Source organism: Mugil cephalus, chromosome 14, assembly GCF_022458985.1.
Source record: "Mugil cephalus isolate CIBA_MC_2020 chromosome 14, CIBA_Mcephalus_1.1, whole genome shotgun sequence".
In the NCBI taxonomy this organism is placed as follows: Eukaryota; Metazoa; Chordata; class Actinopteri; order Mugiliformes; family Mugilidae; genus Mugil; species Mugil cephalus.
Window position 1 is genome coordinate 21,464,985 of NC_061783.1, and position 14,493 is coordinate 21,479,477.

General features: G+C 36.7%; 3 protein-coding genes and 1 long non-coding RNA gene across 4 annotated transcripts in view; 2 read left to right on the plus strand and 2 right to left on the minus strand.

The window, feature by feature from the left end:
• On the plus strand, nt 1-4,397 carry LOC125019719 (major histocompatibility complex class I-related gene protein-like). Its single transcript, XM_047604685.1, has 7 exons — nt 1-99; nt 227-496; nt 927-1,205; nt 1,802-2,104; nt 2,273-2,374; nt 2,672-2,689; nt 2,795-4,397. Exons 1-7 carry the CDS (start codon nt 51-53, stop codon nt 2,842-2,844), a joined length of 1,071 nt encoding a protein of 356 aa, XP_047460641.1. The 5' UTR covers nt 1-50; the 3' UTR covers nt 2,845-4,397.
• The window catches only part of LOC125019735, a 23,454-nt gene continuing 11,696 nt past the window's right edge, over nt 2,736-14,493 (minus strand). The window contains exon 3 of the long non-coding RNA XR_007114114.1: nt 2,736-2,787. This is a non-coding gene — a long non-coding RNA (uncharacterized LOC125019735). The remainder of the gene's footprint in view (nt 2,788-14,493) is intronic.
• Nucleotides 5,618-10,979, plus strand: LOC125019702 (major histocompatibility complex class I-related gene protein-like). The gene is made up of 7 exons (XM_047604664.1): nt 5,618-6,556; nt 7,514-7,783; nt 8,687-8,965; nt 9,518-9,820; nt 9,985-10,098; nt 10,397-10,414; nt 10,511-10,979. Exons 1-7 carry the CDS (start codon nt 6,508-6,510, stop codon nt 10,564-10,566), a joined length of 1,089 nt encoding a protein of 362 aa, XP_047460620.1. The 5' UTR covers nt 5,618-6,507; the 3' UTR covers nt 10,567-10,979.
• The window catches only part of LOC125019692 (major histocompatibility complex class I-related gene protein-like), a 4,452-nt gene continuing 2,177 nt past the window's right edge, over nt 12,219-14,493 (minus strand). The window contains exons 5-6 of the mRNA XM_047604652.1: nt 13,202-13,288; nt 12,219-12,694 (exon numbers count right to left, since the gene is read on the minus strand). Coding sequence (XP_047460608.1) covers nt 12,531-12,694; nt 13,202-13,288 — 251 coding nt within the window. The 3' untranslated portion in view covers nt 12,219-12,530. The remainder of the gene's footprint in view (nt 12,695-13,201; nt 13,289-14,493) is intronic.

Sequence of the window (14,493 nt, forward strand, 5' to 3'; positions counted from 1 at the left end):
GTCCAAGCAGCTGGTGACTTGGTTTAAAGTCTTTACAGAAACAGAACAAGATGAAAACTTTGCTTTTGTTGCTTCTCTTCTGTCGTGTTTCATCAACCGGTAAGATCTCATTCACATTCTTCATCATCTTTTCTTCCTTTTCTAGTTTCTCTTAACAGAAATCTACCTTAGTGATGATGAGTCTATTTATGTTTCACTCACATTATAAATGTTGTTTGTTCCACAGTGAAACACTCACTGAGATATTTCGTCACTGGATTCTCTGGAGTCTCAAACCTTCCAGAACTTGTGGCTGTTGCATCGATTAATGGCGTCCAGGCTGGATACTGTGACGGCACCAACAAGAAATTAGAACAAAAACTGGACTGGGAGAAAAAAGTCTTTGAAAATGATCCAGATCAATTAAAGATGTACACTCATCATTGTTTTATGGATTATCCTCACCGATTCAAAACCACAATGTTCAGTCTGAAGCAGGTGTTCAACCAAAGTGAAGGTACAGTATGTTGTGTGTTGTATGTGGTACCTGACCTCAGATCATTATAGATCATAGAACAGAAATTAAATTGGCTCCTGATCATAGCCAGAGTTCAGGTGTTAGATGTAGAATGGATGGATCAGAACAGAAATGAGACCACAGAAGTTTCATTCTTCATCTCAGTGTTTTTATAATCTGTCGATCTCTGTCAGCTGACTCCTGGTCTGATACTGGATCAGTATCTGTTCTCTTGTTTTTATTGATACCCACTAGTGTAAAAGACTAAGAAAAGATTTCACAGATTATATTTCTTTGACTCATGAGAACAGATGCCTTGAAGAACTGCAATGGATCACACAACAAGAAATTATTTTTAAAATCATGTTCTTTAATTAATTGTTGATCATTGTTTATTATACATTATATATCTGTTGTCTGTATTTTACAGGTGTTCACATTTTACAGCTTATGCAAGGCTGTGAATGGGATGAAGAGACTGGAGAGGTGACTAGCTTCATGCAGTATGGTTATGATGGAGAAGACTTCATTGTGTTTGATCTGAAGACATCAACATGGATCACTCCTAAACCTCAGGTTGTTTCCATCAAACTGAAATGGGATTCAGAGATAGGGAGAATAAAATACAATGAGCAGTTCTTCACTCAGACTTGTCCTAAGTGGTTAAAGATGTATTTGCACCATGGGAACAGCTCTCTGTTGAGAATAGGTAAGTGAAAACAGTGAAGAATATTATTCTATGTTTTATATTTTCTGTTCAGATTAAAATGTCTGTACTATAATAATCTACACAATGATGGTCCCCAGAAAATGAACTGAATGAAGTGGTCTCCAGACTTTTTGTTTAGCAGCTGACAGAGCGACTACAGCAGCATGATACAGACTGAAATAAGTTTAGTCCTTAATTATAGATTCTCACAGACAAAAAAAGACTGTGTTTCAATGGTTTCATGTCTGCAACAGACTCTGGAACATTTTAACACAGAGAATATTTTAACCTGTTTTAGTGACATGGTCAAAAATGACCTTCATTGGGAACTGGATATCAAAGAACTGATCCTCTACATTCTCTCTCCCTCCATAAACTGTTCAATATATCCTTAAATATATTATACTGTGTGACCACAGACCAGCCTCATCTGTACTTGAGATTAATTAGAAAAGATTAACACACTTGAACATGATGGTATTATTATTATGTTAGCCAATATACAATATCTATCATGTAACTGATTGTATTTACCTGATTAATTTCGCAATCTTTGCTCCCCCTTCCTCCCCCACATTCTCTGTCTCTCCCTGCAGACGTCCCCTCAGTGTCTCTCCTCCAGAAGACTCCCTCCTCTCCAGTCAGCTGCCACTCTACAGGTTTCTACCCTGACAGAGCCATGATGTTCTGGAGGAAAGATGGAGAGGAAATTCATGAAGGAGTGGAACGTGGAGAGATCCTCCCCAACCATGATGGATCCTTCCAGATGAATGTTGACCTGGACATTTCATCAGTCTCACCTGAAGACTGGAGGAGGTACGACTGTGTGTTTCATCTCTCTGGTGTGGAGGACGACATCATCACCGAACTGGATGAAACACAGATCAGAACCAACTGGGGTAAGAGGACATGGATGTGGTTAGTTGGATATTAAGGTCTTGTCCTGCAGATTAGTTGATAATTTATCGAAACAGACTTTAACAAGGATGACAAGTAAATGAGGTGGAGTGTATGTCTCTTTTAACCTTCTCTATCTGGGCTGATCTTAATCATTTTTTATTTCACAGAGAAGCCCATGACCACCATCACCATCATCATCTCTGCAGTGGTTGTTGTTGTCGTCGTCTTTGCAGCAGCTGCTGGATTCATGGTTCATAAAAATAAACAAGGTGAGCTACTTTGATTTAGTCTTTGAGTTGAATCCTATAGTTTGAAGCATCCAGCAGTTAAAGCTGAGTAAGTCTCAGAGTCAGGAGAAGTCAGGAGAACATGACTATACTATGATGATGAGGGAGAGAAGTGATGAAGAAAGAAACAAAGTGAGAACTAAACAGAAGAGCAGAGTGGATTTATTCTTCAGGTTGAGTGAGTAGAAGAGAATCATATTCACTGGAGATAAGATGATGAAAGATATTCTGACATTAACAACTGGAACTGAAATGACCTGTCTTTACTTTTCATTTCAGACCAACGTCGTCCACCTGGTAAGTAAAACTTATTTCATTCTGTTTCATCTGATCTAACAAACTGTTGATGATTTCTCCAGACTATGAGTTGACCTTTAACTCTGTTTGTTTCTGACCTTACAGATAGTGAAGTCAGCTCTGAGCTCTCTGAGAGACTGGATCCAGAAACCTGAAAAAGAAACACCATGAATTTCTTTATATGGGATCATCTTTACTAAATTGTTGTCAGTTCTTGAATAGATTTGTTCTATTTTAAAGTTCATGTGAATGAGGAAGTGGAATTTCAAATATGCCTTTTTATTCCTCTGTCACATGTTTACTTTTGAGAAACCAAAAACTTTATGACTTGATTCAATTTCCACTTTTGGTTGGCACAGCCACCACAAATCCAGTCAGCAGGTTTCAGTTAAACACATTCACATCAGTCCAAGCAGCTGGCGACTTGGTCTAAAGTCTTTATAGAAACAGAAAAAGATTTAAATGATTTTTATCAGGATCAATTTATTCCATTTCAAATGATCTCATCAACCGTTTGTGATTTCTCCAGACTGTTTCCTTCATTTACTAAGAGTGACTCTTTTACTCTGTTTGGTTTCAGACCTTACAGAACTCTCTGAGAGACTGGATCCAGAAACCTGACTAACAAATACCATGAGTTTCTTCATATGGTATCATCTTTATTAAATTGATGTCAAAGTTGTTGAATAGATTTGTTGTGTTTTAGAATTGACTGTAACTTAAACATTTGATACTGGATCACATCATCAACCAGTGGAGTTTACAGTTAGAGACCAGATCAGATGACGTCTAGTGGAACCAGGTACTGATGGTGGTTTAATCACTGAGCAGGAAATCACATTCATATAAAAGTGTTTGTTCAGTCAACTGTAATAAACTCACAAACTTACAAACGTCTTGTAATAAACTCTGAATTATTTATTGTGTTTCCTTAAATTATATTTAGCTTCTTTGCTTAAATTGCAATAATTTCCACATATATTGAACATTTTGTCTGTTGTTCAGCAATGTTTGTTGTCATTTTTATTCTGCACCTTTCATCTATTTTTGAGTTTATGCACAAAGTATTTGTTAAGGATATAATTTTCTTTAATGTTCGTATTTCTTATTTATGAAAAAGGAAACATAAAATCTTCTCTTTCTTTGTACATAGTTGTTACATTTTCACAGTGTAAAACACTCACTGAGGTGATCAGTTTGCTGTTGTTGTTGTCGCCCTCTGGTGGACAGATGGTGGACCTGAGGCTCCCACTCCAAACATTGCACACATCCAGTGACGGTTCTAACTTGAAAATAATTGCATAAGGATAACCTAACAATGGCAATAAGCACGTCACAGTGATTACTTTTTAATATCCTCCCTGTAAGGTCTGTGTGGATGAGGAAGTGAAATTTAAAAGATCCTTTTTTTATCCTCTGTCACATGTTAACCTGATGACCCACTGCAGCAGTTTGGTGTACCACACAGTACATCTGGTAAAAGGTTTTCAGGACAAACAAGAGCCTTTTTAAATAATATGGGTGGTGTTCACTGTCCAGCCCAAGTCCTCTGAGATGTGCAGACTCAGGAACTTACAGAACTGGAATCTAGAGCCTGGGTGTGGATGTAGTTCTTACCCCTAGAATGACATGGTAAAAAATTCCTTTTAATGCTGACATCAGTATATATGTGGAATTACAGTCTGAATAAATCTCTTTATTGATCTTATATTGTCTCTGTGGTCCTGTTGTTTGTTGGTTGAAGCTGGATTCTGCAGCAGATTTCAACATTTAAATATTTTCTTGTCAAAGTTGAGAAGATGTTTTTTTATTGTGTTCAATTCTCGTTTCGCGTTTCCAACACATGGATACGAGTAGACTGTATCTGGTTCATTAACTGTCACCTGACCAGTGCCAAAACAAGTTAATTACACAGCAGTCACAGAAACAAGGCAATGATAGTACAATGGTGTTCCTGAAGTTTGAACTCACTCACTGAGCAGCATCTTAATGAACATGTTCCTGCATGTTTCCAAAGTCCAAAAGACACCAGCTCACATTTAACACAGAACTGGACTGTTAACTCAGTGACCTGTGAGCGTCTGGATGATGGCGAAGAAAGAGCAGGCAGTAGTCAGGTTTCCCAGTTTCCATTACATTATTAACCATCATCAAAATAGCAGCAACAAACAAGAGTGCTCTTCGTGTAACAAGAGCATGCTTGGTTCTTGGTTGGAGCCTGGTTCTACCTTTCCATCACTTGCTTTGGGAAGGAATTGACTGAATGTGTGTTTTCAGCAGATTTTTATTTATTTATTTATTTTTTATTATTATTATTATCAGAGGATGTGGCTGTTTTCTTTCCCCAGACTTAATTGTTGACTCTAGTCATAGATGTTGTCAGTGGGGCCTTTGAGGGGAGTTGGATTTCTTTGTAGATTCAAACAGATCCAACTCCAAACCTAACCTAACCCTAGCCTATAAATCCATCTGTAATCTGCCTTAAAACAAGTATTAACAAGTTTCAGAATCACTTTATTGATCCCAAGGAGAAATTACTTTTCATTCCAGCTGCTCCTACTCAAAGTGTAAACCATAACTCGTTAGTCTGTCAAACCAAACTCAGCATCATTTTCTGCTCTATAATGTTTTGATGTCATAGTTGAGGAGATGTTTTTCTTGAGCCACGTTGTGTTCATCTCTCTGGGTTAACACACAAATGAATGAAAGTAGACTGGAACTTTGTAACTGTAATATATTTATGTAAGTGAAACCTTTTTTCATAATAATAAATGTGTTCTTCTTTTGTTTCTAACAGCTTCATAGTAGGTAACGAGGACCGTTCACACCTGATGATGATGTTTTAATCTGAGCTCACCTGAACTCTCACAGCAGTGACTTGTTCTCTTTCAGCTCATTGTATTGATTGAACTTAAATGTATATGAAGATCCTAATAAATATAAAGAGGACGTTTTCTGTTCCCTTTTTTCTTCCTGTGCAGAGATGGATATGTAAGTGGCTTTATGCATCATGTAGGTAGAAAAATGAAAACCCAACTCTTTGTTACCTGTTAGCTCAGGCTACCACCTGTCACTCAAAGCAGGAACGCCCTTAATCATGAGTTTAAACCTTAATAATAAATAAACATTAACAAATGTGTTACAAAGAAAAAATACCTCCCATGAACATTGAAATAAACTATTAAGACTAAAATCGTATTTTGTACCAGGCTGTAAACAGGCTGTAACGTTGGGCTTTTTAACATGGGGGTCTATGGAGATTTGCTCTCTTACTCCACTGGTTGGACATAAAAGAAATGGATTTAGGAACAGGAAGGAAGAGACGGTCGCTATCTGAATGAGAATGGGACACATGGGATTAAATTCTACTTCACATATTACGGGAAAACATCATGATGGAAAATGTGAGAGTAGCAGAGAAGGAGAAACTATACAACATGTAAACATGAAATGTAAAAAAGTATGAAAAGTAAAGAAGGAAACTAAAAAGGAAGAAGTGTTTGGTTTTATAATGTTGAGGAGTTCATCAGGGGATCGGATCACCAGATATGTTCAGGAATTTAAAGGAAACACATTTAGATAAAAGGGTTTGAGATTTATAAAGGTGTGTATGTGTGTATATCTGTGTGTACTTTATACTAAACAAATATTAGTTTGTAAACCGCTGCAGTTATCATCACTGACCACAGGGTGGCGGTTATACACTGTTATTGGAGATGAACAGCAGTTTATTACATTTCCGCGTTTATAGTTGACTCAGACCTGGAGGTTGATGCCTGTTCTCATCCAGCTGGAGTTTTAACCACATGTGAAATAAGATGAAGAAGTTAGTTTTTCTGCTTCTCTTGTGTCATGTTTCATCATCAGGTAAGATCACATTCACATTCTTCATCGACTTTTCTTTAAATTCTTTCCACTTGACTCTGTTCCTCAGATCTGCTGCGACATCGAAGTTTAGTTTCACTTTCAGTTCAAATAATAACACAAATAAAATGGTTAAGTCCAACTTGAACATTTTTTATCTGCTTTCTAGATGCTTTGTGTGTGATTATGTTTTATTTGTGTTTAGTGATGTTATAAACCTTGACTCGGTTCCTCTCGACTCATTGTTGGTGTTCGTCATTGCTTTAACTTTTTTTTTCTGGCGATATATATAATGTATAATTTTAATTTACTATATGTATATTATTTTTTTTATTTCATTTACAATGATAGATTTTAAAGAGCAACATTTACATTGTGCATAACTAAAAACATGATGAGATTATAATCCAGTCATGACACATGCATCAGTAAACACATCAGCTGTTTTTAGTTGATACAGTGATGAAGGTTGACCTGACAGCAACACATTTAACCTGTGAACACATGTAGAACTACGAGACTTTTATTTTGATACAATCCACAGTTTATATGAGTAATTACAGCGTTCACGTGTGTTTATTCAGTGTTCTCATGTGTGGCTAAGGTCAGTATCCAGTATCCAGTAGTGGTGTAAAGGGGTTTAACAAAGAGCAGAGAAGTTTTACTTTCAGTTCAGTCAAACACACTCGAAGCAGTTCAATCTTCTTGTGCTGTAGTTGTACGTCTTTACCAAAATAAGAACAAGATGAAAACTTTATTTCTGTTGTTTCTCTTCATCCATGTTTCATCATGAGGTAAATTCACTTTTCTATCCTTCATCATCCTTTTTCATTTGATTCTACAACTGTGTCACAGTGCAGCCTCAAAATTTACCAACAGTAACTAACTTTATCTGCAACTCTAAGAGAATTCAGTGTGTTCATTTATTTACTGACATTATAAACCTTGTTTGTCCCACAGTGAAACACACCCTGAAAACTTACATCACTGCATCTGCTGGACTCACAAACCTACCAGAATATTTTTCTGAGATAGTGGTTGATGACATTCAGGTGATTTACTGCGAACGCAGCAATGAGACTTTAGAGCTGAAACAGGACTGGATGAAAAAAGTCTTTGACGACGATCCTGAACAGTTGAACTTCTACAATGAGCGGTGTTTTTCAGTGTGTCCTTTTCTGTTCCAGTCCTGGATTTCTAGTTTGAAGGAACGCTTCAACCAAAGTGACGGTACAGTATGTTCTGACCTCAGATCATTATCGATTATGGACTACATGTCCAAACAACAGCTGTAATATGTGTGTAAAAATGTTACTGAAAATAACTGCTTGTGTACCACAATACACCATGAACAGTGTTTAAAACACATCTTTAGATATTTGTACCTGATTGTGAATTGAAGTCTCTGGTGTCTGTTTGTTGTAGCATTCCCGGCCGAATGATGGTCATACTCTCGAACTGATGGTTCGTATTGCTTTATTTTTGGTGAACTGTATTCAATAATGAACACACCGTAAGAGCTATGTAAAGAGGAACAAAACAAAAGTACAATTACATTTGCTTATAGTGGTACTTATCTTAACCTTATCATAACCTTAAGGGAATTACCCCGATTCAATTTTGTAATTTTAACGATATATATACAGTTTTAACCCCATTAAAGCTAACCAACATGTTGCATTACAAGAATGAATGGAACACAACAATGAATTAATTAGCTTTAGCTCCAGTAACCTAAACAACATACATCAAACGATCAACGGCACCTAAATTTGAGACATCAAATAAAAATTAAACGTTAAATAACATAAAATACTGTCTTAATAAAATCTAATCATAAAATCATAAAATCTTGTGTCATTTTCAGCCAGGTGCTAATAACACTCCTTAATTTGCTCCGACACTTTTAACATTAGACGCTCCTTTTTTTTTCTTTTTTTTTTTTTTACTGAGGGCAAAGTCCGGATGTTTTAGTCTTAGAGAGACGCTTTCAAAATAAAAGCCTGAATAAAATGTCCGCCACAATACAACACAAGAAACAGCAACATGAACCCAAACTAATGAATGAAGTGAAAACAACATATTTATAGAAATATTAGCTCATACTAAAGGTCATTTACATTTGTCTCTCAGGTGTCCACATCTTACAGGTTATGAAAGGCTGTGAATGGGACGATGAGACTGGACAGGTTACTGGCTTCTGGCAGTACGGCTATAACGGAGAACACTTAATTTCATTTGATGTGAAGGCAGGGACATGGATCATTCCGGAACCACAACCTGTCTTCACCAAAATAAAATGGAATCCTGGGACAACAAGAATAAAATATAACATGTGGTTTCTCACTGAGATGTTTCCTAAATTACTGAAGACATATGTGGAGTATGGGAACACCACTCTGATGAGGAAAGGTAAAGTCATGTGACCTCATGTAGCTACAATGAACACAGTATTTCTTGTGTATAGCATCTTATCAGTCTTACATTAACTTCTCTCTGGTTGTTATTTGTGGCCTCTGGACTTGTTTTCTTTAACATCACAGGCAGATTTACATGTTTTATGAAGATTAAAATACCTGCACCAACAGTTGGTGGTAGTCTATGAAATTTGGTACATATTCATGGTCCATAGAAGATGAACTGAGTCCCTGACTTTTCATTTAGCTCCATCTTCAGGTCAAAAGGTCAAAATTTAATGACCAGATTAGGCTCACGTGTCTTTTATTCTTGAGATTAAGTGAAAGACCGCCATGCAAACAGGAAGAAATAAGACGGTATTTGACTTGGTGACATAAAGACTGCATGTGTGTCAGACTGACAGAGCTGCTACAGGAGCTGGCTGTAGATTCTGAGTATTTATTTATTTTTACTTTGATTTTCTATCTTCTGTGTCTTGATTTCCTTTCTTCCCTTTTTATTCTTTATCACATTTCTCTACATCCTCCTCTATTTCTCTCCCTGCAGACGTCCCCTCAGTGTCTCTCCTCCAGAAGACTCCCTCCTCTCCAGTCAGCTGCCACGCTACAGGTTTCTACCCTGACAGAGCCATGATGTTCTGGAGGAAAGATGGAGAGGAGATTCATGAAGGAGTGGAACATGGAGAGATCCTCCCCAACCATGATGGATCCTTCCAGATGAATGTTGACCTGGACATTTCATCAGTCTCACCTGAAGACTGGAGGAGGTACGACTGTGTGTTTCATCTCTCTGGTGTGGAGGACGACATCATCACCGAACTGGATGAAATACAGATCAGAACCAACTGGGGTAAGAGGACATGAATGTGGTTAGTTGGATATTTAAGGCCTTGTCCTGAAGGTTAGTTGGTTATTTATCTAAACAGACTCTATTGAGGCTGCAAAGTAAATTAGGTGTTTTAATCATCTTTATCTGGACTTTTCTTAATCTTTAGTTTGTTCTTTGTTCATCAGAGAAGTCCAGTAACCAGACCCCCGCCACCACCATCATCATCTCTGCAGTGGTTGTTGTTGTTGTTGTCGTCTTTGCAGCAGCTGCTGGATTCATGGTTCATAGAAAGAAACAAGGTGAGCTACTTTGATTTAGTCTTTGAGTTGAATCCTACAGTTTGAAGCATCCAGCAGTAAAAGCTGAGTAAGTCTCAGAGTCAGGAGAAGTCAGGAGAACATGACTATACTATGATGATGAGGGAGAGAAGTGATGAAGAAAGAAAACAAAGTGAGAACTAAACAGAAGAGCAGAGTGGATTTATTCTTCAGGTTGAGTGAGTAGAAGAGGATCATATTCACTGGAGATAAGATGATGAAAGATATTCCGACAGTAACAACTGGAACTGAAATGACCTGTCTTTACTTTTCATTTCAGACCAAAAGGCTCCATCTGGTAAGTAAAACTTATTTTATTCTGTTTCATCTGATCTAACAAACTGTTGATGATTTCTCCAGACTATGAGTTGACCTTTAACTCTATTTGTTTCAGACCTTACAGATAGTGAAGAAACTCTGAGCTATGAGAGACTGGATCCAGGAACCTGATGGAGTTGATTCATAACTCGTTAGTCTGTCAAACCAAACTCAGCATCATTTTCTGCTCTATAATGTTTTGATGTCATAGTTGAGAAGATGTTTCACCTGCGACCAAAATATCATTTTTAATATATGCATCCAAAACAGAAAATATAACAGTGGTATATTTATTTACCTTTTTTCTAATTATAAATGTAATGTTGATGATGTTTAAATGTGAGCTGACCTGAACTCTCACAGCAGTGACTTGTTCTCTTGCAGGTCAGTGTATTGATTGAACTTTAATGTGTATGAAGATCCTAATGAACATGTTTAAATGCTGAACCAATCATCTGAGCTGGTTTTAGTTCATACTGTGATTTAGGTTGACCTGACAGCTGACTGTGAGCAGCTCTATCACTACTACTGTTCTTTTAGTTAACGTTAAAGATTATCAGTTTATATGTGGAATTACTGTCTTGTTGAAGCTGGATTCTGCAGCAGATTTCAACATTTGAATGTTTTGTTGTTGAAGTTGTGAAGATTTTTTTCACTGTGTTCAGTTCTCAGTGTTTTCAACACATGGACACAAGTAGACTGGAGCTCTGTAACAGCTTCACTATCAGTCACCTCTCTGAGCACAAAGGAGAAGCTTTATTGAGTCCAGTATCAAAACAAACAGTCTCAGAGTGAATACAATGATAGAACACACCTTAAAATGGTATGAAGTATGAACTGTACATCTAGGCACACACACAAAAAAACAGGATTACAGGAGGATTACAAAATAATTCCTCAAAGTTTTCTGTTTCAGGGTGTGAGTTAATTTAATTATATTCTGATTCTTGCAGGAAATTCTTTCCTGCTCCATCTTGTTGTGTTGAACATAAATACTACAAGTGTCTAAGCTGTAAAGATGAAGAAGTTTCCTTCAACATTTAACATCAGATTGACTCTGTAAAAACTCCTTTTTTATATAATTCAAATACGAAGACAGCTTTTCAATGTTTTTTCCTTTTCCTTTTTTTCTGAGGTGAAGAAATAGAAAAGAAAATGTAGTTTAACATTGTCAGGGAATTTTATTTTGTATCAGTTTTTGGTGGAAAAACGAACAAAACAAACTAAGTTTAATTTCCAAGTTATCTGTGTAAAGTTCTGTTTTATAATTCTTTCTAATATTTATTCTTTTGTGATTCCTTTTTCATAGTTTTTTTGTACATAAATATGTATATATGTATATAATTAAATTCAACTATAATTTAATGGACAAGCCAGAGTTGTGTTCATGTTCACGTCTTTCTCCACATTCAAAGTAGATCACATACTGAACATGTAAATGCCTCCACATGAGGTTCCCTGTTAAACCAGTCTGCACAGATACCGTGTTCATGTAGGTGTAAAGAGGCCAAGATGATCCTGCTGCTTCAACGAAAGCTTTTTGTTTCTATTTATCTGCTGCTAAACTCAGTCTTAGGTTGGAGCCTGGTTCTACCTTTCCATCACCTGCTTTTGGAATGAATTGACTGAATGCGTGTTTTCAGCAGAGTTTTTATTTATTTATTTATTTATTATTATTATTATTATTATCAGAGGATGTGGCTGTTTTCTTTCCCCAGACTCAGTTGTTGACTTTGTTGACTGAATTGTCCCAGCTGCTCCTACTCAAAGTGTAAACCAGTTTTCAGAACAAAGAGCAATGTAGGCAATAAGAATATGCAGAATACGTAGGAAATTAGGATAAGAATACATGCATCAATGTAAAAAAATATATAAAAAAAGTACCAGTATAAGTGATTTAAGAGACAATTTAAACCACAACTTTTTCATTTCATGAGAAACTGCAACAAAACAAAACAAGTTCACTCTCACACAAACACACACACACACACACACACACACACACACACACACACACACACACACACACATCAGCACGTTTCTGATTATTGTCTCTTTAGTCCTTAAACTGTCAAGACAAAGACACAGAGAGAAAATTAATGATTTACTGATACAACACTATTACAGGATTGAAATTTTAAAAGAACATCTTGTTTTCTCCTCTCACCATTTATTTCCCTCCTCCAAATGAAGCATCCATGCGTTATGATCACCACCAGGAGCAGCAGTGCAACTCTGACTATGAAAAGATCACCTGAAACTGGGATGACAGGACATTTACACTTCAGCCTCAAATGTCTGAACCAGTGTTTTTGGCAGCCTGTTTAGATTTAGTCTTAGTCTTCTGGATGAAAATGCTCACATTTTAGTCATTTCTATGCAATAGTTTTAATCAAGTTTTAGTCGACGAAAACTCGAAAAAGCTAATTAATAATAAGTAAGGGAAATTGGAATCAATGTTGACAGGTTGTATCAAGACTTGCAATACACACACACATATATATATATGTACACATATAAGCTTATGCTGTCAGAGCATCAGCACAGATTATTGCCGCTTAGTCTTTAAACTGTCAAGACAAAGACACAGAGAGTAATTTACTGACATCATTATCGATCTGGATACTCACTTTTATAAAAGTAAGATCCAAGAAAAAAACTTATTGACAGGTATGAATCCATGAATACAAATAAGAGATTATCATCATCAATTCAACACTATGACAGGATTGAAATTTTAAAAGAATATCTTGTTTTCTCCTCTCACCGTTTATTTCCGTCCTCCAGATGATGAGTCCACTGATTATGACCACCATCACGAGCAGTAGTACAACTCTGACTATGAAAATATCACCTGGAATTGGGATGACAGGACATTTACAATTCAGCCTCAAACGTCTGAACCAGCGTTTTTGGCAGCCTGTTTAGATTTAGTCTTAGTCTTCTGGGTGAAAATGCTCACATTTTAGTCATTTCTATGCAATAGTCTTAGTCAGGCTTTAGTCGACGAAAACTCAAAAAAGCTTATTAATAATGAGTGTTGGAAATTGGAATCAATGTTGACAGGTTGTATCAAGTATTACAATTCATAAAACAACTGTTAACCTTAAGGTTTTGTATAATAACCAGATTCCCACCAGATTTACAGCTCTCGTCTAGACTTTCCCATTGATGGAGATGCTGTACTTCATTGCTGTTGGGCAGAAACCTTTTATCTCCATATTCCATCTTGTGTTATTTAATCATGAATTGATGCCCTACTGCATCATACACATAAAAGTTGTGAAATTATCAGATCTACAAGATCAACAAATTGCGACACATTGTGAGTTTGTGGATCGGCCGTTTTCACCAATAATTACAATAATAAATAAATGGTTTTAGACATACAAGGTTTCCACCCAACAGCAAATACTTTCTGATCTACTGTTATGCATCACAAGATGAAGTGGTAACAGTGGAATCAATGTCAATTGTTCCAACCTTACTTTGGTTTTATTTCTGAGAATTTGCTAAAGTCAAATGAACATACACATGCCCAAAATATGAGCCATGGATGAGGAACTCATGCTCAACTTGACCTTGTCTACCAGACCAGACCGTCATTGAATGTAAACATGGCTAAACATGCTGCTAAACGTTACATTAGCTATAGTAGTGTGCTGTTCATTTAGACACATGGAGAACAGCAACAGGTCTGAAATACGACATTTTCCTCCATGTTTTAGTCACTTGGACATGGGTCAGTATGACCATGTGTTATACTTGCCAGGCCAAAAATCCCTGCATGTTCTAAACGTGACAGTAGCACACAAAAAGCTAACTGACATTAGCGCAACCAAGCAAACTTTAGCCTGATGTTAGCAGCCCACTTGCACCAGGAGTTATGTGGAAAACTTTTAGCTTTAAATGATAAAATTCATCACAAGCTGATTGTTGGGTAACATCGTACGATAATAATGCATTACTAAACTCAATTGTGTGTCCATGTGTGTGACGAGTGACCGGCTGCAGGTGTGTTGTGCAGAATGGTGCATGGTGGACGTGACCAAACAAAGA